The 24448-nt window shown below is 43.4% G+C and overlaps 1 protein-coding gene across 5 annotated transcripts in view; it reads left to right on the top strand.

Annotated features, from left to right (window-relative positions):
• The first annotated feature begins 2658 nt into the window (after positions 1–2658).
• The window catches only part of GXYLT1 (glucoside xylosyltransferase 1), a 64136-nt gene continuing 42346 nt past the window's right edge, over positions 2659–24448 (top strand). Inside the window, exons 1-2 of one of the 5 annotated variants that reach the window (XR_005556391.1) lie at positions 2659–3275; positions 3565–3639. Coding sequence is in view for 4 of the 5 variants with exons in the window: in XM_039340680.1 (XP_039196614.1) it covers positions 3049–3275; positions 3565–3639 (302 nt within the window). In the remaining variant the exon portion in view is untranslated. The remainder of the gene's footprint in view (positions 3276–3564; positions 3640–24448) is intronic. The other 4 variants (XM_039340680.1, XM_039340682.1, XM_039340681.1 and 1 more) reach the window with 4 other exon arrangements.

Raw genomic sequence — 24448 nt, 5'->3', positions numbered from 1 at the left:
TACTTGTTTGAATATGATTAAAAGAACAGATGGCCCTTAGATATAACTAGATTTTTATAATGGAAGATATGGTTTAGACTTTAAAATAGCATTTTTTTCTACTCTAGATATGGGAAATTTGAAAATAAGAGGAGGATTGGTATGAATAAAATTTTTAGCTATATAAATGTAATTAATATTGAGAAAATCATAACTGACAAAGATACTTTAAATATGGAAAATCAAACTTTAACAACAGCACAAGATAAGGTAAGTTGTAAGGTAAGATAAGGTAAGGTAAGATAAGATAGATAACTTTATTATTTTTTTTTACTGTGGGCACAACAGCACACATCAAAAATGAAATTTAGTTGCCCGCTCTCAAAGTGAAACATACATGACACACACCTAAAACACACTATATACAACATATGTATAGACCCACACCCCTACATGTACATAGCAAATAAATATTAAATACTGTCCATCTTGAGTCTATAACGGAAGGAGGAAGCTTGAGAGTTCACAAGGTTAATGCTGTATGGAATGAAACAGGATATTGACTTATGAATTGATATTATTATTACTTCGATAATAAATATGAAGATGTCTATATCTAATTTTGTATACATCTAAGAATTGTAATTGTTTAATAAGGGGAAAAGGGAAAAATATGGGGAAGAAAGAAAGATCAAGGAAAAAATACAGGATTGTGCAGTACTGAATAGATTTATATTGAAGTTAATGGTAAAAATGTGAACCCGAACAACATGTTGTTTACTAAGCTTTAAAGGTTGTAATTCTTAAAAATTAATAAAACCTATAACAAAAACAAAAGCAACCCACTATAAACGCTGTAATATAGCATCTCCCCTAATTTCAGGGCCTTTTTTGTCATAGAATGCACTGGAAGAGTTCCGGCACCTTTTTTCAATGTATTTTCCAGAGTTGCCTTCTTTTCCTATTGTTTCCCTTCCTATCCTCATTTGCTTTTGAAAATGCCCTGCTTGCGGTACAGTGCAAGGGGTCCCCTCCGACACTGTCTGCCTCCTCTAGGAGTCATGAGATGCCGGAGCACCACAGCCAGAGCATGGCTTGATTGGCTGAGTTGGACCATGTGGTGTGGAAGCCGATGGTGGCAGTGGGAGACACATAAACATGGAGGCCGTCTTTCATGAGAGGGTGAGTTGAACCTTTTGCCTTCCCTTACAGAAGGTGGGGTGTGAGGTTAAAAAAAGGCAAAGTGAGAGAAAAGAAAGGTGGCTAGTGTGGAAGCTTGCCCGACAGTGAAACTTTGCTGTTTCAGTTTCTTGGGTAGTTCAAAGGCTTGGATGTCTACAAAAATCTCTTTTTAGTCTTTTATAATTTATATTCAAACTGCAGAGGGGAAGAATAAAGCCAATGTCTTGTGATTTGGAGGTATTAATAATATATATTATGTATTGGTCAGATATAAAGGTTGACCTACAATATGAGGTTTAATCAGATCTATTTATTAAATTGGGTTTAAGTTAAAGGTAAATTAAAAGTAATCTGTTCACTGACAAAGTTTCCTCTTTAAAATGTTTCAAGTCAATATCCATCTTAAACTCCAAATGTAAATTTTTCCACTTTGTTTGACAACTTTTTAAAAATAATTCAATCTTTTACAAGCAACCAAATTTTGTTTTATTGGGCCAATTTCATTTCACATAGAAAGCTGACATTTCCACTCATTAAACTAAATGGGTACACCAATGGTAAATGTCCCAAAAGATTAATAAAATGCCTTCTTGTAATTTAAAGCCACACAGTGCTTGGTAACATTAATAGTATTAACTTACCTTGAACAAAATCCTATCTTTAGATACACTAAAAATTTAAGGGTTTTTTTTTCAACTACAAAGGTAAACCTTGTAGGGTAGACAAGGCAGGTTGTATGATGTGTGTGTTCCAGCACCTTTTTTCTTTAACACAAAAAAAGCCCCAGCCAACCCCGGTGCTCCCCCTGGGCGTCGGGCGTGGGGGGGGGCAGGCAATGGCCAGCAGCAGCTCGTTGGCCCCTCTGCCGCTCGTTGGCTGGCAGTGATGGGCAGCTGGATGTGAGCACGAGGCATCCAATAAGCCGCGCTCGGCCCTGTCCCACTTGCACCACACTTGCGCACCTCGGGGCTCCCCAGCCAGGCCACACTGCCCAGCCACCTGCCTCGCCCTACACACATTCCTACAACAGTGGTTCTCAACCTGTGGGTCGGGACCCCATTTGGGGTCGAGCAACCATTTAACGGGGGTCGCCAAACAATGCAGTCCGCCATTTCCCCCCCCCCCTTTTCCTTAGCTGTGCTACTCCCTTTTATTCTATTGGCTTTCAAAAGCCAACAGGAATTGTCCAGGCTACCTCTGCCCTGCTGAGCCCGCCAAAAGTCCCATTCTGCAAAGGGTGCTGCACCAGTTGAGTAGTCCTCGACTTACAACCAGTTGAGTAGTCCTCGACTTACGACCGGTTGGGGGTCGCGGCATTAAAAAGGTTGAGAACCACTGCCCTACAAAGACACAGCGCCGGAATTGGCAGCAACACCAGCCCCGTCCAGCAGGAGTCCTGCCGGCCCTCGGCTCTCCTCCAGCCACGCCCATCTGGCCCTTTGAGGGCAATCATAATGCTGATGCCGCCCTCAATGAAATTTGAGTTTCCTATCCCTGCTCTAGGTCAACGTCTCCGCTCCAGGAGGGGCCTTCGGCAGCCTTCCTGACTCTATTCAAGCAGCCAGACACAAGGCCCAGCGGACCCCACCCACTGCCACCGCCTCCAAACCACCTTAGGCGCTCGGTTCTCCTCGCTTATGTCGAGCCACCTAACTGGCGCCGCCATCCTCCATCACGGAGTGCTATCCACTCTTCCTCCTCCTCTAGCGTCGGGGAACGAAGTGGCGCCGTCGTCGTTCTTGCTGCGTCGGCCCCCTTTCCCGCGTTTCTCAAAGCGGCTGGCGACGCGCCGTCGCTCTGCGGCGGAACTCCCGCTGCCGGCCGCAGCTGGGATTGGCACTTCCTGGCGAGGCCCCGGCTGCAGCTGGCTGCTGGGGCCGCGGGAGAATGCGGCGGCTGGCGCGAGTGGTGTTGCTGTGTCTGGGCTGCGGTTTGTGCTCGCTGCTGTACGCGTTTAGCCAACTGGCTCTGTCGCTGGAACAGGAGGTGCATTGGCGCCATGGGGATTCTGCCTTTCCAGTCCGGAGACAACTAAGTGGCGGCGACACACGCTGGGGAGCTGTGGCGGAAAGCGCAGGCCGCGGCGAGAGAGAGCGGCGGTCGGGGCCGGAGAGGTATATAGCTCGGCTCTTAAGCTTGGGGAGGGAAGAAAGGATCTCTTCCCCCGAGAGGCTCTTCCTAAATGGGGGGTTTTCCCTCTTTTATGAGCGGTGGGCTGCTGGCTGGGTACCTAAGAAAAAGGAAAGCTCTTAAAGTGGTCCCTTACTAAGAGTTGCTATTACAGTAATAGATCCTAGCAAAGATGTCCTATCGACCCCTTCATGAAGATCCCCAAACATTATATGAAAATAATTTAATAAATACTACTATAACTAATAGAACTACGAATAATAATATTAACAGGAACATTATCAACTTTTGGGGTCTCCCATCGACCTTGGGAATCGATATTAAACATTTTGAGGAATCCTACCTAAGGTGAGCATTTGGCAGGGTTCTTGCTTGATTTGGTGGCATTGATAAAATGAGATAGAAATCTTCCTAGTCAGGATTTCATCATAACATTCTCCAATTTTTTTAATCTTATTTCCTCTTCCTCCTTAGTATTTTTTCCTTCTGAGCGCAATGAAAAGAGCCTCTTTTTTCGTCACTCTCAGCAGGAAATACTTTGTTCATAGTTCATAGTTCCATTTTGTCTATATAAGGATTTGCAAAAGGATCAATGGAAAATTGAGATAGGAATTAGTATAGGTGGCAAAATCATGAATGGCAAGTGTTCTGTACATTTCTATGTACACTTGGCAGATCTGCATGTATATGATTGTAGCTTTACTACAAACTCTTATGCAAAGAATAATTCCTCAGGTAATATGAAATGCCATAAAAGTCAGATATGTTTTTGACTCATTTGAAAAGCTAGGGAGGGGTCAGATGGATGGGAGGCCATTAGGAAACTTAAATTGAAACATGAAAAAACATGCTAGAAGAAGGCAGTGTCTATGGAGATAGTCATCCTGGTCATAGTTGTCCCATAGGTGCTTTTTTCAAAAGGCATCTGGACTTGGTTTTTTCTTGAAGACATTTTGCTTCTTGGATGAGAAGCAAAAGGTCTTCAAAGAAAAACAAAGTTCAGTTGCCTTTTGAAAAAGCACCTTTGGGAAGAAGGCAATGGGAAATTACCTTAAAAACTACTTCAGATTTGAAGCAGATTGTCTTTTTAATGTTTTACTTTTCTTTAAATAAACTTTATTTTGGTTTTGAACAAGCTTCACAAGTGATAAGTTGTGAGCAGAGTTGCTGAATTGCTACTTTTATTTATTGATGTTCCATGTTTAAAATAATATTCCAATCTAGCATCTTTGAATTACAATTTTGGTAGGAAAGAACTTGGCACCAGTTTCAGTAATTCTTTCATTAAAACCCGGGCAGTAGGATAGGATGGTATAAATAATTCAGCAAAGCCATTAGTTTTTGATCAATTCCTTGAAGCAACCTCAACCACTTGAATGTTTGTTTAGACTGCTTCAAGGCACACACCCCTCCCCCAGGTCTTCTGGGTAGACTGTCAGAATGCATACAGTGTTATCCAAAGCTGTAGTACACATATAGTGGCCACAAAACCACATGCATATTCTTCCAACTTGCTTTTAAAATGTAGCTTTAAATATGACTTAAAAGGACATTTTACAGTGATATAATCATATGTCCAAGGAAAATACATGATACCTGATCCCTCCCTTTGTGTGATTGCTGCTGCATTATATAAAAATCTCATATAGTCTTGTCTGAAAATAATTATGCTTCTTGATTTAATCAGTGAAAAAGATTACAGCCTTCCAAATTAAAGGATCCTAATACAGAAAAAATGTTTTTAATATTACACATTATCCCTTCTCCTGTGTATCTGTAAATTAATGCAAATATTCTTGTCTATGGTTGAAGTATAGTTTTGGTACTGTTGTAAAATGCAAAATGACTTTTGTTCATAATGTAAAATTAATAATATATGACAAGTGGGTTAGACAGTATTATCAAATATATGCCTCTCTTTTTTTCCAACACCATTTCTACTTCTCACACAAAAGTATTTCATGCTGAAGAAAAACACAGTCAGGTCATTAATGGCTAATTGTGAATTAATGCATGTTTTTTTGTTCTGTCAAAGTACATGCCAACCTAAGAAAACATATACTCAAAACCTTTTCTGTATGTTATGACTTGTGTCTAAAAAATTATTCCATCATTTTCATTCCTTTACTGAGCTGGATGCTGAACTCAAAGACCTAAATGCACTCCCTTTCAGATATAATTCAGTATACCTGAATCCATTCACAGTTTGTTCCTAGGTCCATTTTTGGTCAGGTTATTTATTAATATATAATCAATGATCAGATTTAACTAAGATATGTTTATAACATACTTATGACATAATAAATGTATTTTTTAACTTACAAAACAGTTGCTATGTGATCTGAATATGACTTTAGATGGTATAGTACAATACTAGAATCTCAAACTTGTAGCTGTCAACCTGAAGTTTGGAATCATTCAAAGGAGGTATTATGACACAATACTTTATTTGTAGTCTGGATTCTGCATTGCAGATAGCAGTTGGACTATTTACATCTTAAATTTCAATAATTATAAACAAGTTCTCATCATGTAACATGGGTCCCCAACCCCCGGTCCGTGAACCGGTACCGGGCCGCAGCATACCAGCAACCGGTCCACACAAACAAGCAAAGCCCCATCCATGGGATGCAGGCAGCACACAAGCCATGTACTCTCCAGTCCGTGAAAAAACCCTTCTCTGCAGAACCGGTCCCTGGTGCCCAAAAGATTGGAGACCTCTGATACAACAGGACAAGGAATAAGTGAACTGAAGAAACAGAAAATCAGGTTGAGACAGAACTCTAGTATAGTTTGGTCTAGTAGTTAAGACACCAAGCTGAGTTCAGGTTCCTCCTTAACCATGAAAGCCAGTTAAGTGTCACTCTCAGCCCAATCAACCTCATAGGGTTCTTGTGGGAAAATAGGAGGATATGTTGGATATGTTCACTGCTTTGAATTATTTTCTAAAAATAATAAAGGTGGGATACTAATAAATAAATGTATGTTGTTAAGTGGAATAAAGGACAGCATAATACAGGTAGTTCTTGACTTATGACCAGTCACTTAACAACTGTTTAATGTTATGACAGCCTTAAAAAAAGTTATTTATAACCCATCCTTGAAATTATGACTGCCACGCCACCCCTGCACTCATGGGATTGCATTTCAGGCGTTTGGCATTTACACCAGTTGCAGTGTCTGTTACTAAAATTTGCCCTGCTTTCTATTAATGTTGGAAAAACATTACAGGTAATCCCCAAGTTACGAGCATTCACTTAACACTCATTCAAAGTTACGTGATGAGCGCCCCTTAATGCTTGCGAGCAAGTCCCAAAGTTATCAATATTGCAGCACCACAGCAGTTCGCCCTTACGAGCGACCGCATTGGCTCTGCAACATTCATCTTGGTTATTCCCTCCCTCCCCACCCTCACCCCGGGTCTCCCTAGGCACCAAGCCTGCAATACTCACCCTACAAAGATCGAGATCCTTCACTTTCTTGGCTGCTCCAGGCCTTCGGTGTGTTCACAGAGAATGGAGGCCTAAAGTAACGCAAGATTATATGAGATCAGTGGGGCGAGATCTCACGCTACTGATCTTGCATGATCTCATGATACTTTAGGCCTCTGTTTTCTGCAACAGAGCATGGGGCCAAAGCTGGGGGATGGTTCCACGTCCCTCCAGAGGCTGGATCAGAGTTTGGAGGTCTTTTCCAGGCCACTGCCACTCGGATTTAAGGCTGGGGAACGCTTCTATGCCCCACAGTGGTCCAATCCGGGCGCTGGAGGCCTTTTCCAGGCCACTGCTGAGACCAGGGAATGCTTCCGTGCACCCCCAGGCAGACCAATCCGGGCTTCGGAGGTGTCTTTCAGGCCTGATTGAGCCGTGGGGGGGGGTTGTGGAAGCATTCTCCGGCCTCAGATCCAGGCGGCAGCGGCCTGGAAAAAGTCTCTAGAGACCGGATTGGGCTGCAGGGGGTGGGGCGCGGAAGCATCCTCCAGCCTCAGATCTGGGCAGCAACAGGAACCACAGCAGAGAGGAGACGGATCTTTTCCAGGTGAGTCTGGCGTGGCAGGAAGGGTGGGGAAGCATGCGGTATCTTAGTGGGTCAGAGAGGACTTGGGGGCCTGTTCCATCACTCAGCCCTCCATGGCCTTCCCCACCCTGAGATACCTCATGTTCGCTTAACGAGCTGTGTGCATTTTAACGAGCAAGGGAGTAATTTCGTTTGAGGTACGAGATTCACTCTACAAGTTTTTGAGTTACAAGTGCAATGGGCAGGCTCCATTACACTCGTAACTCAAGGACTACCTGTATTTTTATCTTTTCTATGACATGGGTTTCTGACATCTGAAAATGATAATTGTTCCTGATAGTAAAATCGAGCAGGATTGGCATGAATAACATTTAATTGATCATTTCTGCCTTAATTTATACATTTTGTAATACTTTCTTCTCACATATAAGACCAAATTGTGAAAGATATTGCTACCAAAATACAGTTGCTACCTTAATTTTTCCACCATAATTGCACCAAGACACAAAAGCAAAAATACATCTTTTTACAAAAAATTGGTAAAGCACACTAAATAAAGTAGCTGTGGCAAATTGGAAAAGAATCAACTTAATTATATTATCTAATCAAGACATAATAAATGTCAAGCATAATGAGTCTTAGTTTTTCGTAGTTCTTCCTAGCCCAATTTCAGTTATGTTGGAAATGGAATTAATGAAGATCCAGATACAATATCACATCTTTCTTATTTCTTGCAACATCCCAGGATCAAACTGTCCTATCTAGTAGTAGAAATGAATTTGGTATTCTGCCTTAATATTTGAAGTAGGACTTGTGTAGCATTTGTCCAGTGCTTTTAGCAATTTAGAATGCATTGATAATTATAATAACCCTCTAATTATAGAGTGGGAGAGAATGAAGGAGAAATACTTGCTTACGGCTACTGCCAGGTTGTTTGAACCAAGAGCTTCCTAGGCCCTCTCCTACATCAGTATGTCTTTTACAGTGGGGGAAAAAATTATTTGATCCCCTGATGACTTTGTACGTTTACCCACTGACAAAGAAATGATCAGTCTATAATTTTAATGGTAGATTTATTTTAACAGTGAGAGACACAATAGCAACAAAAAATCCAGAAAATGCATTTCAAAAAAGTTATAAATTGATTTGCATTTTAATGAGTGAAATAAGTATTTGACCCCTTCGCAAAACCCTTGTTGGCAATCACAGAGGTCAGACATTTCTTGTAGTTGACTACCAGGTTTGCACACATCTCAGGAGGGATTTTGTCCCACTCCTCTTTGCAGATCCTCTCCAAGTCATTAAGGTTTCAAGACTGACGTTGGCAGCTGGAACCTTCAGCTCCCTCCAGAGACTTTCTATGGGATTAAGATCTGAAGATTGGCTAGACCATTCCAGGACCTTAATGTGCTTCTTCCTGAGCCACTCCTTTGTTGCCTTGGCCGTGTGTTTTCAGTCACTGTCATGCTGGAATACCCATCCACAACCCATTTTCAATGCCCTGGCTGAGGGAAGGAGGTTCTCACCCAAGATTTGATGGTATACGGCCCTGTCCATCGTCCCTTTGATGTGTTGAAGTTGTCCTGTCCCCTTAGCAGAAAAACACCCCCAAAGTATAACGTTTCCACCTCCAGGTTTGACGGTGAGGATGGTGTTTTTGGGTCACAGGCAGCATTCCTCCTCCTCCTAACACGGCGAGTTGAGTTGATGCCAAAGAGCTCGCCCGGTCTCATCTGACCACAACACTTTCACCCAGTTCTCCTCTGAATCATTCAGACATTCATTGGCAAACTTCAGGCGGGCCTGTACATGTGCTTTCTTGAACAGAGATACCTTGCGGGCGCTGCAGGATTCCAGTCCTTGGCGGCGTAGTGTATTACCAATTGTTTTCTTGGTGACTATGGTCCCAGTTGCCTTGAGATCATTGACAAGATCCTCTTCTGTAGTTCTGGACTGATTCCTCACCGTTCTCATGATCATTGAAACTCCACGAGGTGAGATCTTGCATGGAGCCCCAGACCGAGGGAGATTGACAGTTATTTTGTGTTTCTTCCATTTACGAATAATCCCAGCAACTGTTGTCGCCTTCTCACCAAGCTGCTTAGTGATAATCTTGTAGCCCATTCCAGCCTTGTGTAGGTCTATAATCTTGTCCCTGACATCCTCGGACAGCTCTTTAGTCTTGGCCCTGGTGGAGAGTTTGGAATCTGATTGATTGATTGCTTCTGTGGACAGGTGTCTTTTATACAGGTAACAAACTGAGATTAGGAGCATTCTCTTTAAGAGAGTGCGCCTAATCTCTGCTCGTTATCTGAATAAAAGACACCTGGGAGCCAGAAATGTTGCCAATTGATAGGGGATCAAATACTTATTTCACTTATTAAAATGTAAATCAATGTATAACTTTTGAAATGTGTTTTTCTGGATTTTTTGTTGTTATTCTGTCTCTCACTGTTAAAATAAACCTACCATTAAAATTATAGACTGATTATTTCTTTGTCAGTGGGCAAATGTACAAAATCAGCATGGGATCAAATACTTTTCCCAAGTGTAATTGCCAATGTGCTCACAGTATTATCCCAAGCCAGTTAATTTATGTCCTATATTTCATATAAAGATTGTTTTATTAGAATTTACAGTTTTATCTGTAATTGTTAATCGGTACAATGTTATATCTTCCACAAATAATATTCAGTAGCATCATTGTCTATAGCAAAGTTGAATATGAAAAATACAAATGATTACAAATTTGTTCTGATTAATATGAAGAATTATCAGTAATCATTCTCTCGCCCTCTCTTGATCCCTTTATTTATTTATAGTTCATATGCCACCCATCTCACCAAAGCTTACTAGGCAGCTTACAATCAATAAAACATCAATATAAAACATTAAAACATTAAATCTGATTTAAAATTGACAGAACTGGGGAAGAAGAAAGCAAGATGCACGTGGAGAAAGGTGGAGTCTTATCTAGTTCTTAACTACTTCCCGAATGACACACCACCACCGGAGTCCTTGACCACTTGGCAGAGCCAAGTCTTCAGGCCTTTTTGCAAGGCTAAAAGGGTGGCTGCAGATCTTACATTGGGGGCACAATGTTCCAGTACAGGTAGCCCTTGATTTATAACTATTCATTTAGTGGCCATTTGAAGTTACAATGGCTTTGAAAAAAGTGATTTTACAACCGGTCCTCGTGCTTACAACATCACAGCATCCCCATGGTCAAGTAATCAAAACTCAAGTGCTTGGCAACCAACATATATTTATGACAGTTGCAGTCTCCCAGGGTCTTGTGATCCGCCATTTGGATCTTCCCAGCAGCTTTCAACGAACAAAGTCAATGGGGGAAGCCAGATATGACAGAAATACATTTTATTTGATTAAAGGGTTCCTGTGGATAAATGAAGCTTGGTGTCGCTACTTAAGTATAACTATATAATGGGAGGGAAAAAAACTCCATATAGATTTCTCAGCACTATTTCTTGTAGAGCAGTGGTGGCGAACCTATGGCACGGGTGCCAGAGGTGGCACTCAGAGCCGTCTCTGTGGGCACGCGCGCTGTCACCCCAGTCCTAGGCCTTCAGGTGAGATTTATAAAACCTTTTCGCTTTAGGCCTCCGCTGCCGTGTGCAAAAACAAAAAAGGTTCAATCAATCAGTCAATTTTAACTTCTCGCGGGGGAAAAAAAGATATTGCAAAGTTAGAATTGATTGATTGAACTTTTTAGTCCCACCCAATTTGCTGTTACACTGCAGCCACACCCACCCAATGGGCCACACCTACCCGGCACCTGACGATGCATAAGTGGGTTTGGGGTTGCAGTTTGGGCACTCGGTCTCTAAAAGGTTCGCCATCACTGTTGTAGAGTATGTAATTCTGGTATTAATTAGTGGAAGCACAGTTGTTTTACATCACAGAAATTGTCATCTATAATAAACCATATGCAGCTGCTTTCTGCTTACACAGGGATGAATTTTAAAATTCTCTGTGAAATACTGAGAATTTAAATTATATTTTTAGTGCCTGTGTTCCTGTTAGCATTTTTTATAAAGTACGGTTTGACAGTGTATAGTCTATTGCGACTGCATTTCTAAATATTTAAAATGCGTTTCGGAAGTGAATGTAGAAACCATCTGTAGAAAGCTACATTTCCTGATGAATTACACTACTAAAGATCAGCTTCACTGATTTTAATGCATATTACCAATTCCTAATGAATGTAGGGATTTTTTGTATGTCTCCATATTCCATGTGATTCACTTTTTAAAACTTTTTTATTAGTATCATATGATGTACTTTTGTATGAAAAGCACTAAGGAATTAAGTGTGTTGATCATAAAAACAAAATATATCTTTCTTTTAATAATTTGATTATGCTTCCCCTTTATGGATTACTGCCTTGTCGTGGCGAAGGGGCTTGCGTAACTCAATGAAGCTATAAGCTATGCCGTGCAGGGCCACCCAAGATGGACAGGTTATAGCAGAGAGTTCTGACAAAATGTGATCCACTGGAGAAGGAAATGGCAAACCACTCCAGTATCTTTGCCATGAAAACCCCATGGACAGTACTAAAAGGCAAAAAGATATGACGCTGGAAGATGAGCCCCTCAGGTCGGAAGGTGTCCAATATGCTACTGGGGAAGAGCAGAGGGCTAGTACTAGTAGCGCCAGAAAGAATGAAGCGACTGGGCCAAAGCCGAAAGGACGCTCAGCTGTGGATATATCTGGTGGTGAAAGGAAAGTCCGATGCTGTAAAGATTTTTTCTCCATAGGAACCTGGAATGTAAGATCCATGAATCAAGGCAAGCTAGACGTAGTCAAAAAAGAGATGACAAGACTGAACATCGACATCTTAGGAATCAGTGAACTAAAATGGACAGGAATGAGTGAATTTAACTCAGATGACCATCAGGTATACTACTGTGGGCAAGAATCCCTCAGACGAAATGGAGTAGCCTTCATAGTCAATAAAAGAATAGGAAAAGCAATACTGGGATACAATCCCCAAAATGACAGAATGATCTCAATTCGAATCCAAGGCAAACCATTCAATATCACAATAGTCCAAATCTATGCTCCAACCACTGGTGCTGAAGAGGATGAAATTAACCAGTTTTATGAAGCCCTACAGCACCTTATAGAATTAACACCAAAAAATGATGTCCTTATCATCATGGGGGATTGGAATGCTAAGGTAGGAAGCCAAAAGATAACCAGAATAACAGGCAAGTTTGGCCTTGGATTACAAAATGAAGCAGGGCACAGGCTAATAGAATTTTGTCAAGAGAATACGATGGTCATAACAAACACTCTTTTCCAACAACCCAAGAGACGGCTCTACACATGGACATCACCAGACGGTCAACATAGAAATCAGATTGAGTATGTGCTCTGCAGCCAAAGATGGAGAAGCTGTATACAGTCAGTAAAAACAAGACCAGGAGCTGACTGTGGCTCAGATCATGAGCTTCTCGTTGCAAAATTTAGGCTTAAATTGAAAAAAGTAGGGAAAAGCACTAGGCCACTCAAGTATGAACTAAATCATATTCTGATGAATATACAGTAGAGGTGACAAATAGATTTAAGGAATTAGATCTGATAGACAGAGTGCCTGAAGAACTATGGATGGAAGTTCGCAACATTGTACAAGAGGTAGCAACTAAAACCATCCCAAAGAAAAAGAAATGCAAGAAAGCAAAATGGCTGTCTGAGGAAGCTTTGCAAATAGCTGAGGAAAGAAGGGAAGCGAAAGGCAAAGGAGAAAGAGAAAGATACACCCAATTGAATGCAGAATTCCAGAGAGTATCTAGAAGAGATAAGAATGCCTTCTTAAATGAACAGTGCAAAGAAATAGAAGAAAACAACAGAATAGGGAGGACCAGAGATCTCTTCAAGAAAATTGGAGATATGAAGGGAACGTTTCATGCAAAGATGGGCATGATAAAGGACCAAAATGGCAGAGACCTAACAGAGGCAGAAGAGATTAAGAAGAGATGGCAAAACTACACAGAAGAACTATACAAGAATGAGCTTAACATCCCAGATAACCACAATGAGATGGTCACTGACCTCGAACCAGACATCCTAGAATGTGAAGTGAAATGGGCCTTAGAAAATCTGAGCAACAAGAAAGCTAGTGGAGGTGACAGTATTCCAGCTGAGCTATTCAAAATCTTAAAAGACGATGCAGTAAAAGTGCTACACTCAATTTGCCAGCAAATTTGGAAAACTCAACAGTGGCCACAGGATTGGAAAAGGCCAGTTTACATTCCAATTCCAAAGAAAGGCAATGCCAAAGAATGTTCAAACTATCGCACCATTGCACTCATTTCACATGCTAGTAAAGTTATGCTTAAAATCCTACAAGCTAGACTCCAGCAGTATGTGGATCGAGAACTACCAGAAGTACAGGCAGGATTTCGAAGAGGCAGAGGAACTAGAGATCAAATTGCCAACATACGCTGGATCATGGAGAAAGCTCGGGAGTTCCAGAAAAACATCTACTTCTGCTTCATTGACTATGCAAAAGCCTTTGATTGTGTGGATCACAACAAATTGTGGCAAGTTCTTAAAGAGATGGGAGTACCAGACCATCTCATTTGTCTCTTGAGAAACCTATATGCGGGTCAAGAAGCAACAGTGAGAACCGAACACGGAACCACTGATTGGTTCAAAATTGGAAAAGGAGTCCGGCAAGGCTGTATACTGTCGCCCTGCCTATTTAACTTATATGCAGAGCACATCATGAGAAAGGCAGGGCTAGATGAATCAAACGTTGGAATTAAGATTGCCGGGAGAAATATCAACAACCTAAGATATGCAGATGATACCACTCTAATGGCAGAAAGTGAAGAGGAATAAAGAGCCTCTTGATGCGGGTGAAGAAGGAGAGTGCAAAAGTTGGCTTGAAACTCAACATTAAGAAAACCAAAATCATGGCATCCGGCCCTCTCAATTCCTGGCAAATAGATGGGGAAGAAATGGAGGTAGTGACAGATTTTATTTTTCTGGGCTCCAAGATCACCTCAGATGGGGACTGCAGCCAAGAAATTCAAAGACGCTTGCTCCTGGGGAGAAAAGCTATGGCAAATCTAGACAGCATACTAAAAAGCAGAGACATCACCCTGCCAACAAAAGTGCGTATAGCCCAGGCCATGGTTTTCCCAGTTGCAATGTATGGCTGTGAAAGTTGGACCATAAGAAAGGCTGAGCGCCAAAGAATTGAGGCCTTTGAACTATGGTGCTGGAGAAGACTCCTGCGAGTCCCTTGGACTGCAAGGCGTTCAAACCGGTCAGTCCTAGAAGAGATCAACCCTGACTGTTCTTTAGAAGGCCAGATCCTGAAGTTGAAACTCAAATACTTTGGCCACCTAATGAGAAGAAGGACTCACTGGAGAAGGGCCTAATGCTGGGAAAGATTGAGGGCAATAGAAGGGGACGACAGAGAATGAGATGGCTGGATGGAGTCACTGAAGCAGTAGGTGTGAACTTAAATGGACTCCAGAAGATGGTAGAGGACAGGAAGACCTGGAGGAATGTTGTCCATGGGGTCGCGATGGGTCGGACACGACACAAGAAATAAATGCAAAAGAAAATAAAAATAGTAGAAAAATGAAGGACAGGGAAGAGAAAGATGTGTAGGGTAAAAAAAAAACCATTGACTTCCAACTCTTTTTAACACAGTAGAACAAGATAGCAACATCACAGCCTCAACTTTTTACTTTTAAACACTTAATATGTATTAGCTATTTCTATAACAACCAACTTAATCAGTAAAACCGAAAGTCAATGTTTCATTTTTTTTCCATCTCAAGCACAAAATCCAGAAGTGTTTTCCAAGTAAAAACAAAGCTGGATGAGTTATTTTCTTTGATTAAGGCAATTAATTTAGCCATCTCTACTAGTTCCATCAGTCTTTCCAGCCAGTCATTCATTGTGGGAGTTAAAGTATCTTTCCATTTTTGTGCATAAAAGCATTCTTGTGCTGTCAACATATATAACAGCAAAGTTCCAGACATTTTTAAAGTTCTTTGTCCATCAAGCCTAAGAGAAAAGTTTCTGGCTTGATTTTTATATTCATTTTAAGACCCTTCTGTATCAAAATATAAATCTTACCCCAGAATTTTTTTGCTTTGTCAATAGTCCATCAAAAGTTCCTTCTTTACATTTACATTTTCAATAGACATATGAAATACTTTCATACATCTTTGACAGTTTTATTGGGTGTTAAATACGCAATAAATGTTAAATGGCACATCATTCTCCAGCACTGGAGATGGATAATCCACCAATGGGTTGAGACTGTATTCCTGCCCAATCAGATCAGTCAGCCAAAGTTGCCACGCCCGTCCTGGACCACGAGATTCCCAGTCTTGACTGATCTCGCCCAGTGACCAGACGTACAACTTTGGCTCCTAGGCAGGTACAGTTTCATTCCCATTGGTGGATTATTTTGTTTCTAGCAGTTAAGGACCCTAGCAGAGATTAGTTGTTATCAATTGATTTCTTAACCTATTCTACTCTATATAGATTACAAAACTCTAAATTTAAACTCTCAAGTTAAAACTCTGAGAGTCAAATTCCCAGGGGAGAGCTCAAGTTCCCTGGGAAGGGGTCAGTCCCTTGCCTTCCCTTCCCCTCCTCCTCCCCCCACTCAAACCTCAGCCCCGGGGCATTCGCTGGTCAGCGAACCGTCTGAGGCAGACGGATCAATTGTTTAGCGGAGCTTGAAAGAAAGGAGATTCTTGCTACAGCTCCACGCTAGTTAAACCGGTTTTTCTGGCAACAGAGTGCATGCGGGGGGAGGGAAGGTAAACAATGGAGACTGCTCGGAGCGATGCGGATCAGCTGGTAGAGTGAATCTGCACTTTCACTCACCAGAGGATTCCTGAAGTATTTGAATCAGCTGCCATTAGCAGAGCAGTCCAGCGCACGCGTGGCTCCTTTGTCCCAGACCCACGTGGCTTGGCCAAGTAGAGGAAGCTCTTGCGCATGTGCGCCTGCTTATAACGCATGCGCAATAGCTTCCTGAGGGCAGCAGCCATATTAGACACAATAAGGACACAGGAGCAAGGCATATATAGGCAGACAGCCTCTACCACCTCTCTTTCAAGGACTTGGTGCCTCCACGCCTATAGTTAAGTACCAGATTAATTTTCAAATCAGATTAAATTCTACTATGTCTCTGGCTCCATCCGGATCTCAGGCCTTTCCGTTGGGGGGCCTGTAAGTATATGGCTTGTCAATTCTTGGATTCCAGGCGTCCCCGGTCGTGTGCCTGTCCTTACCCACAGCAATCTGAGCCGGATTCCAGGCATCCCCATTAGTGTACCTGTCCTTATCCGTGCACAGCCATTAATTTGAAATCTATCACAGAGGCTGTACCTGGGTTCCAGGCGTCCCCCTGTAGTGTGCCTGTCCTTATCCAGGAATATACTCTCTTACTACTGGGATTCCCCTATCGTGACCCTGCGCTAGTGGAGAATGGAGGAAGCTATCATTCCCTCTACTGGAGCCCTGCCTTCAACTTCAGGAGCTCCTGGTTCAGAGGGCTCTGAAGTTTCAACAGCCTCCAAGCTCAAGGCTGCCAAAAAGTCATCCAGGAAGGCAGACAAACAGGCAATCAGAAGGCACCAAGCCCTGGAAAAAGAATTCATCAGGGCCCAGAAAAGGGCCAGAATAGAAAAGAGCCAGAATGGGGGGCTAGTTCCCGAACTACCACTGGGGATCTCATCATCCCCACTGGGTGTTTGGTCAACTGGAGAATCATCTCAGTCTCCAGCGCGAGGTGGGACAGGTGAGTTCTCATCCCTATCCCGATCTCCCTCGCCACGTAGATCACAGGGACCCCCTGAGGCCACATTTACACCGGCAGCAGCAGGGAAGCAAATAATTCCGACCCCACCTTCTCTAACGGAGGACCGGCTAGCGGCCTTAATAGCGCAAGCTGTAGACCGCGCATTTGAGACCAGGGCCCAGACCATCAAGCCGACAATTCACAAGCATAAATCTGGGCACCAGGAGGAAGCAGAGGACCAACAGGGACACTCTTCCCCCTCAGATTCATCACTCTCCGATGACTCTTACCTTGACCAACCAGGCACGTCACAGGAGATCCAAATGTCTGAAGAGGAAGACAACTCACCTGAGGTGCCTTCCTTTAATGGCCTCTTTAACCCTTCTCTTTTTGTCACCATACTGCGTAAGGCAGAATCCACAGCTCATCTCGGTCAGGGGACCCCAGCAGAACCCATCCCACTCGATGCGGAGGCCGATCCCAGGTTCGCCGAAAAGGTAACCACTCAACACCGCATACCTTGCCCGACTCTGTTTCTAAACGCAATCCGGAAACAGTGGCCATCACCCGCCTCTCTCCCTCTTCCAAGCAATCTGGACAAGAGGCTATTTAATGTAGCCAAGGATCTGGAGGGAGCATTGGAAATACCAATGGTGGACGAGCCCATAGGGCCCCTGATATTGGACACGGCCATATCAGGGGATTTTTCAGAAGCCCTTAAGGCCGAAGACCGAAAGGGTGAGTCCACCTACGGAGAACACACCAGGCAATAGCATGGGCTACAAGAGCAGCTACCTCTGCCTCCTTCTTCACCAGAACCACACTTTGTTGGCTCCGAGAATTACAAGGCCGAGTACCTGTGGAGGACATCTGCACCCAACAGGAACTCAGCAAGATGGTAGCAGCCACGGAGTATGCGTCGGACGCAACACTCCAAGCAGCCAGATTCTCAGCCAGAGCAATAGCGTCAAACATTACGGGCAGACGCCTTCTCTGGTTAAAACATTGGCAAGCCAATGCCAAATCCAAATGGAAATTGGCTTCAGCCCCATATCAAGGAACCAGATTGTTTGGAGACGCGCTAACGCCTTACCTAACAGAGAACAAGGACAAGCGCAAGGTCCCCAAACACATTCTCAAAAAACAAGACAGACGACCCGGTTTCTTCGGAAGGAAACAGTCCTTTCGTACGGAAACCAGGTTCAACTATTTCCATCCATCGCAATCCTTTCAGTCTAGGCAGGATAGACAGGAAAGACAAACTGAGAGACAAAACACAAGACCTAGACAGCAGGCACAAGGAAGGCAGCCCTTTCGGGGGAACAACCGCCCCTTTTGCCGTGCCAGATGACTCCCCCTCAGTCCTTCCCATAGGGGGCAGACTCGCCCAGTTTGCCCACCAATGGGAGGAAACCACCACGGATGTATGGGTCAGGGACACCGTACGTCATGGACTCTCCCTAGAATTCCTCTCCAAACCCCCGAACCGCTTCCGCCCCTGTCCCTGTCCCTGAAACCCAACAAAGAGAAAACTCATGAACGAGGCCGTTCAACACCTACTAAGTATACATGCCATAGAACCGGTGCCTTCGGACCAGAGAGGTCAGGGATTCTACTCCATACTCTTTGTGGTTCCAAAACCATCGGGGGTGGAGAGCCATTCTGGATCTAAAGAGACTAAATTTTCACCTAACATACCACAAATTCAAAATGAAGACGCTGCGCTCCATTCTAGGAAGCGTAAGGAAAGGGGATTTCCTGACGTCTATCGACCTCACGGAGGCATACTTACATATCCCCATCTCTCTGGCCCACCGCCGGTTTCTACGGTTCGCCTACAGGGGGCATCATTTCCAATACAGAGCGCTCCCATTCGGCCTGTCATCAGCTCCCAGGGTGTTCACCAAGATACTGGTGGTTCTGGCAGCTCACCTAAGGACCATACCGGTCAGAGTCCAGTGTTACCTGGACGATATACTAATCCAGTCACCCTCCGCCTGTCACGCTCAGGCGGATCTAAAATTAGTAGTAAAATTGCTGCAGGATCACGGCTTCTCGGTGAACTTCCTCAAGAGCCACCTGATCCCGACAACGAGAATACTGCATCTCGGAGCCGTCATAGGCACAGTGGAGTGCAAGGTGTACCTCTCCCAGGAACGCCGCAACAACATAAGGGAGACAGTAAAACAGGTAAACCGCAGTCAGTCAGTAACACTAGTCTGCCTTTCCCAAATGTTAGGGAAGCTGATCTCGACCATAGCAATCGTCCCATGGGCAAGACTACATTCAAGGGAGTTGCAATGGTTCATGCTTCCGTTTCAGAGACAGAAACTCAGTGCATCCCGAAGAAGAGTAGGACTACCACTAAGAGTACGACACTCTCTCAAGTGGTGGCTATCACTGGCCCTGCTCAGAGGCTCACACTTCAGGGAGCCGGATAGAATAGTACTCACAACCGACGCAAGCCTGTTCGGCTGGGGAGCTCACCTGGGGACCAAGTGAACGCAGGGCTGCTGGTCCACAGCAGACCTCCGACACAACATAAACTGGCTCGAACTCCGAGCCATTCACCTAGCGCTAAAACATTTCCACGACATGCTGACACGTCGCCACGTATTAGTTCTAACAGTCGTGACAGCCAAGGCTCATATAAATCGCCAAGGGGGCACCCACTCTCGCTCCCTATTGTCTGAGGCACTCCTACTGGGGGCTTGGGTGGAACAAAACCTGGCCTCAATAAGGGCCGACCACATATCAGGGGAAACAAACACCCAGGCAGATCTGTTGAGCAGGACAATGGTAGATCACTTGGAGTGGCAACTCCACCTGAGGATTTTCAGGGAGATCTGCCACTGCTTCAGTCGCCCTCAGGTAGACCTATTTGCTTTACCATCCAACGCCCAGCTGATTCGCTTCTTCTCCCGATTTCCTTCCAGGGGAGCAGAACAGACAGATGCGTTACGGAGCCCATGGCCAAGGGAGCTCCTATATGCATTTCCCCCACCTCTTCTTCTGGCGGTAGTACGCAAACTCCTCCAGGAACGAGCCGAGGTAATCCTTGTGGCCCCATATTGGCCAAAGAGGCCTTGGTTCGCAGACCTGAGAAGTCTCTCTCTAGCGGATCCATGGCGGATTCCTCCAGAGAAGATCTCAGTCGGGGTGATCTCTCACCCGGAGCCACAATGGCTACAACTAGCCGTCTGGCACTTGAGCGGTCAATCCTAACTAGGGGACTTTGCTCACAAGGAGTAATCAGGGTTATACAGGCTTCCAGATGTCCATCCACGAACCGTATTTACGAGGCCACATGGAAAAGTTTCCAATCATGGTGCTCTGAACAGAGCCTGTCCCTCAGGGAGCTAACAATTCCCAACATTCTGGAATTCCTATTAGGCGGCCTAGAGAGAGGACTAGCGCCAAACACACTGCATAGACAGGTCACCGCCCTCTCAACAATACTTTTGGGCAACCCTGGGGAACCCTTGGGCCAGCATCCCCTACTCCGCTCCTTCCTCAAAGGGGCTGCAAACACTAGGCCACCAACCATACACAGATTCCCCTCGTGGGAGCTACCACGTGTTCTACAAGCTCTCACCAGGCCACCATTCGAACCACTAAAACATGCGACATTCACTACCTAACCCACAAGGTAGCATTCTTGGTAGCAATTACGTCGGCTCGTCGTATATCCGAGTTAGCCTCACTCTCAACAAGGAAAGACCTGTGTTGTTTTCACCGGGACAGGGTAGTCTTGCGACTAGACCCTTCATCCCAAAGGTCAATTCCCTTTTCCACAGGTCACAGGAAATAGTCCTTCCGGACTTTTGTCCAAATCCAACGCACGCCCTAGAACAACAATGGCACACATTAGACGTCCGCAGGGCACTAAGGTACTACATTTCGCGGACAGCGGAATTCCGCCGTTCAGAGGCGCTCTTTATATCTTTCCACCCCTCCTCTGGGGGCCAGAAGGTCTCTTCCTCCACCATTGGCAGGTGGATCAGGGCATGCATCGCCGGGGCATACCAGGCAGAGGCCTTGCCGGTCCCCAGACACGTCACGGCTCACTCCACAAGGAGTGCTGCCACCTCGGCAGCATGGGCCACGCAGGCTTCCATTGAGCAGGTTTGCAAGGCGGCCACTTGGGCATCGCCGTCTCCATTTATTCGCCATTACAAAATTGACAAATACTCCTCTGCAGAGGCCTCCTTCGGTAGGAGGGTTCTTCAGCAGGTGCTAAACCAAAGTTCCACACAGGACCAGTCTATTCCCCAACCCGAGGGACAATAGGCTTTGGTATGTCCCATTGGTCGATTCTCCATCTCCAGTGCTGGAGAAGGGGCGTTGTCTTACCTGAACGCCTTTTCTCAGCACGGAGATGGATAATCCACACCCACCCTTGCAGACCTTAATAGCTAGGGACAAAATAGTTGAGCCAAAACGTCTTGGTGTCAGTCAATGGCTTTGCTCGTGTCAAGACTGGGAATCTCGTGGTCCAGGACAGGCGTGGCAACTTTGGCTGACTGATCTGATTGGGCAGGAATACAGCCTCAACCCAATGGTGGATTATCCATCTCCGTGCTGAGAAAAGGCGTTCAGGTAAGACAACGCCCCTTTTATAAAAAAAATTCTTTTAAATTATAATTTAATGTAAATTTTAAATCCTTCACCCACACGTCCATATGTTTAAACCCTTTGTCCATTGTGCAATTATTATACTCAAAAATTTTTACCTATTGGATCATGCAATGCTTCAACATATTCATTCTCCAAGTTCAATTTCAATAACAATTTATAAACCTTGGCACTACCATACAATATAATTTCAAATTCATTTTTTTACAAAGTCAAACCTGTAACTTTGAGTTTTTGTATGTCTGTATATTCCATGCGATTCACTTTTTAAAACTATTTTGTTAGTACCATATTATATATGGTATGAAAAGTACTAAAGAATTAAGTGTGTTGATCATAAGAAAAAACATATTGAGGCATTACTATTTTTCATTTTTAATTATCCTACCAAATTTATGTAGCATAATTACTATGCACATAATTTGTTAAAACAATAATGTGCTGTATTTAATATGGGTTATACACAAGTATGATTGTCCCACAGTAATATTTCATCCAATTGTGCAATATCTTCATAATAATATCCCTTTCCACTTTCCCTTGAATCAGTTTCCTGTTGGTTCCGTTCCTCATCTCTTTCACCATAGTCAGCATGAATATTTATGTGGTGTTTTATCTTGGTGTTTTTATAAAAATGTTTCCTAAGTACTCTAGCATTTTATTTATCCATATAACAGTTTGTATAGTCTAAATATTAAAGAATTTGGGCTGTTTACCATCATAAAAGTATCAGCGTAAGTAATCAATATCTATATTAACCCATCTAGTTTTCATAAAAATATAATAAAGTATAATCTGTTAAAACTCAAGTTGTGATACTTCTCATCCATTATTAATCACCAAATGTTTATCCCCATATGCCTTTACGTGCATAGTATTCCACAGAGGAAAGATCCCAAAAAGCATAGATTCTGAGATCCAACCACTTGACTTCATTGGGAATCCTTAGCATCTCCTCTCATGAAGAATGCATTAAATGGGGAGTACCCATTCAGTACCCATTCAATGTTAGGTATAAACAATGCTGCTTTGGCTACATAGCAGTTCAAGCTCATTTTTAAAATTTAAAATTATTTACAATTTAAATACTATATATATTAATTTAGCCTGGTGAACATTCAAGAAGAAATAAGTGCTTCTTAGAAATATGTTTAGTTTTTGGCTTAGCAACTTGCAACCTATTGTCCTATGAAACACAGTGTAATACATGATTTTTAAAATGCAAAGTGGTTCTTGATAGAAAAAAATAGACACTAGCCAAAATGTTGTGCAAATAGAATATTAACAAGCAATAAATAGAGATGACTGCAAAAATAGCACTAAAACATAAATCCATGTTCATTAAGGTGTCTTTTAAAAGTTATTTTTTTTCTCTTTTGTATGTCACTGACTTTATTATTTATAGGCAGCATCTGTTCTGTACAAATATTTTAATATAAAAACAAGTTTAATAGCAAACATAGTAAATATTTGATATGGCAGATATTAAGAAATTGTTCATATTTCTCTATTAAGTACCACTGGATTTAATTTTTGTAAGATTTGGCATTACACTGATACTAGGCTTTTCGGTTAAACTTTTTACTCCCATCAGATTTATCTTGATACTACCATAGAGGAAGTTATGTGTCAACGCTGCTAACATTGGACGTTCTTGCTTTGATAAAATATGAAGAGGCAGCCGTTCTCTGTATAAGCTGTGTGGTATTTTTAGAGTTAAAGTAGATGATGCTGGGAGGGGAGGAGAAAGAATTTGTGTGGGGATTAGTTAAGATAAACCGCGGGCTACAGAATGGAAGGGAAACTTTGCCTTTCAAACTAATTGGAGAATGTTATTTATGACTGCAAATTAGAGGAGTGGAATATTATGTGCTCAGGGGAGGGGAATTCAGATCTTGGCATCCACCATGCTGTGCTGACACTTTGTTTCACGATTAAAGACTTTTTAGGATAAACAATGCCTGGAAGTCCTTTGAAGTGTTTCATTAGTCAGAACCTTGATATCACGCCAAGATCTACGTTCTTTTCAAACAACCTGGGGTCCTGAACTGTCTCTAGGCTTGAGAGAAGCTGGCAAAGATTCAGGAGGAAAATTTCATCATGGGAAAAGAGAACCTGCTTGAAGATAGTGACTGGCAGCTGCTGATACCCTAGAGGAGGAAGCAACAGACAGCATGCTGTGGGAAGATGAATTTTTGTAGATGGGGACAGAACCCAAGCAGCTAGAAGAACTGATCTGGGTGTCAGCCCGGGCCCAGCCCAGTGGAGACTCTAAAAGCCTAGAGACTGCCTTGCTGCCCTCAAAGACTTCAAAAGCTGACCGGTGGAGAGCTACCAGGTCGTCTGCCATTGAAGATTCGGGTGAGTTACTGGAAAGATTTGAAAAGCTAGAGATGAGAAGCAGAAATCAACTCCTGATGAGAGGAGCCTACAGCCCCTCCATTGCAGATCAGACAGCTTCCAGACCCTGTCTTCCCCTGCCAGGGCCTCCAGCTCTACAGAGAGAGGGAACCAAAGTTTGAGGCCTCTGCAGCAATGGGGAGTTTGGCATCCCCCGCAGGTGAATGGTCAGCAACCTCTGAGTTTGCCACAGCTAATATAGGCCTTGCAACAACTTGGGGTGGTGCAGAAGCCAGGAGATCAGCAGCTGGTGGGAGGACGACCACAGCAAGGAGATTGGTCACTGCCCCCAAACATACAGCAATC

The sequence above is a fragment of the Crotalus tigris genome, unplaced genomic scaffold (assembly GCF_016545835.1).
Source record: "Crotalus tigris isolate CLP2741 ecotype Arizona unplaced genomic scaffold, ASM1654583v1 scf7180000017753.6788120, whole genome shotgun sequence".
Lineage (NCBI taxonomy): Eukaryota > Metazoa > Chordata > Lepidosauria > Squamata > Viperidae > Crotalus > Crotalus tigris.
The sequence above is the reverse complement of the archived record's forward strand: the minus strand, read 5'-3'. Positions and strand labels throughout refer to the sequence as shown.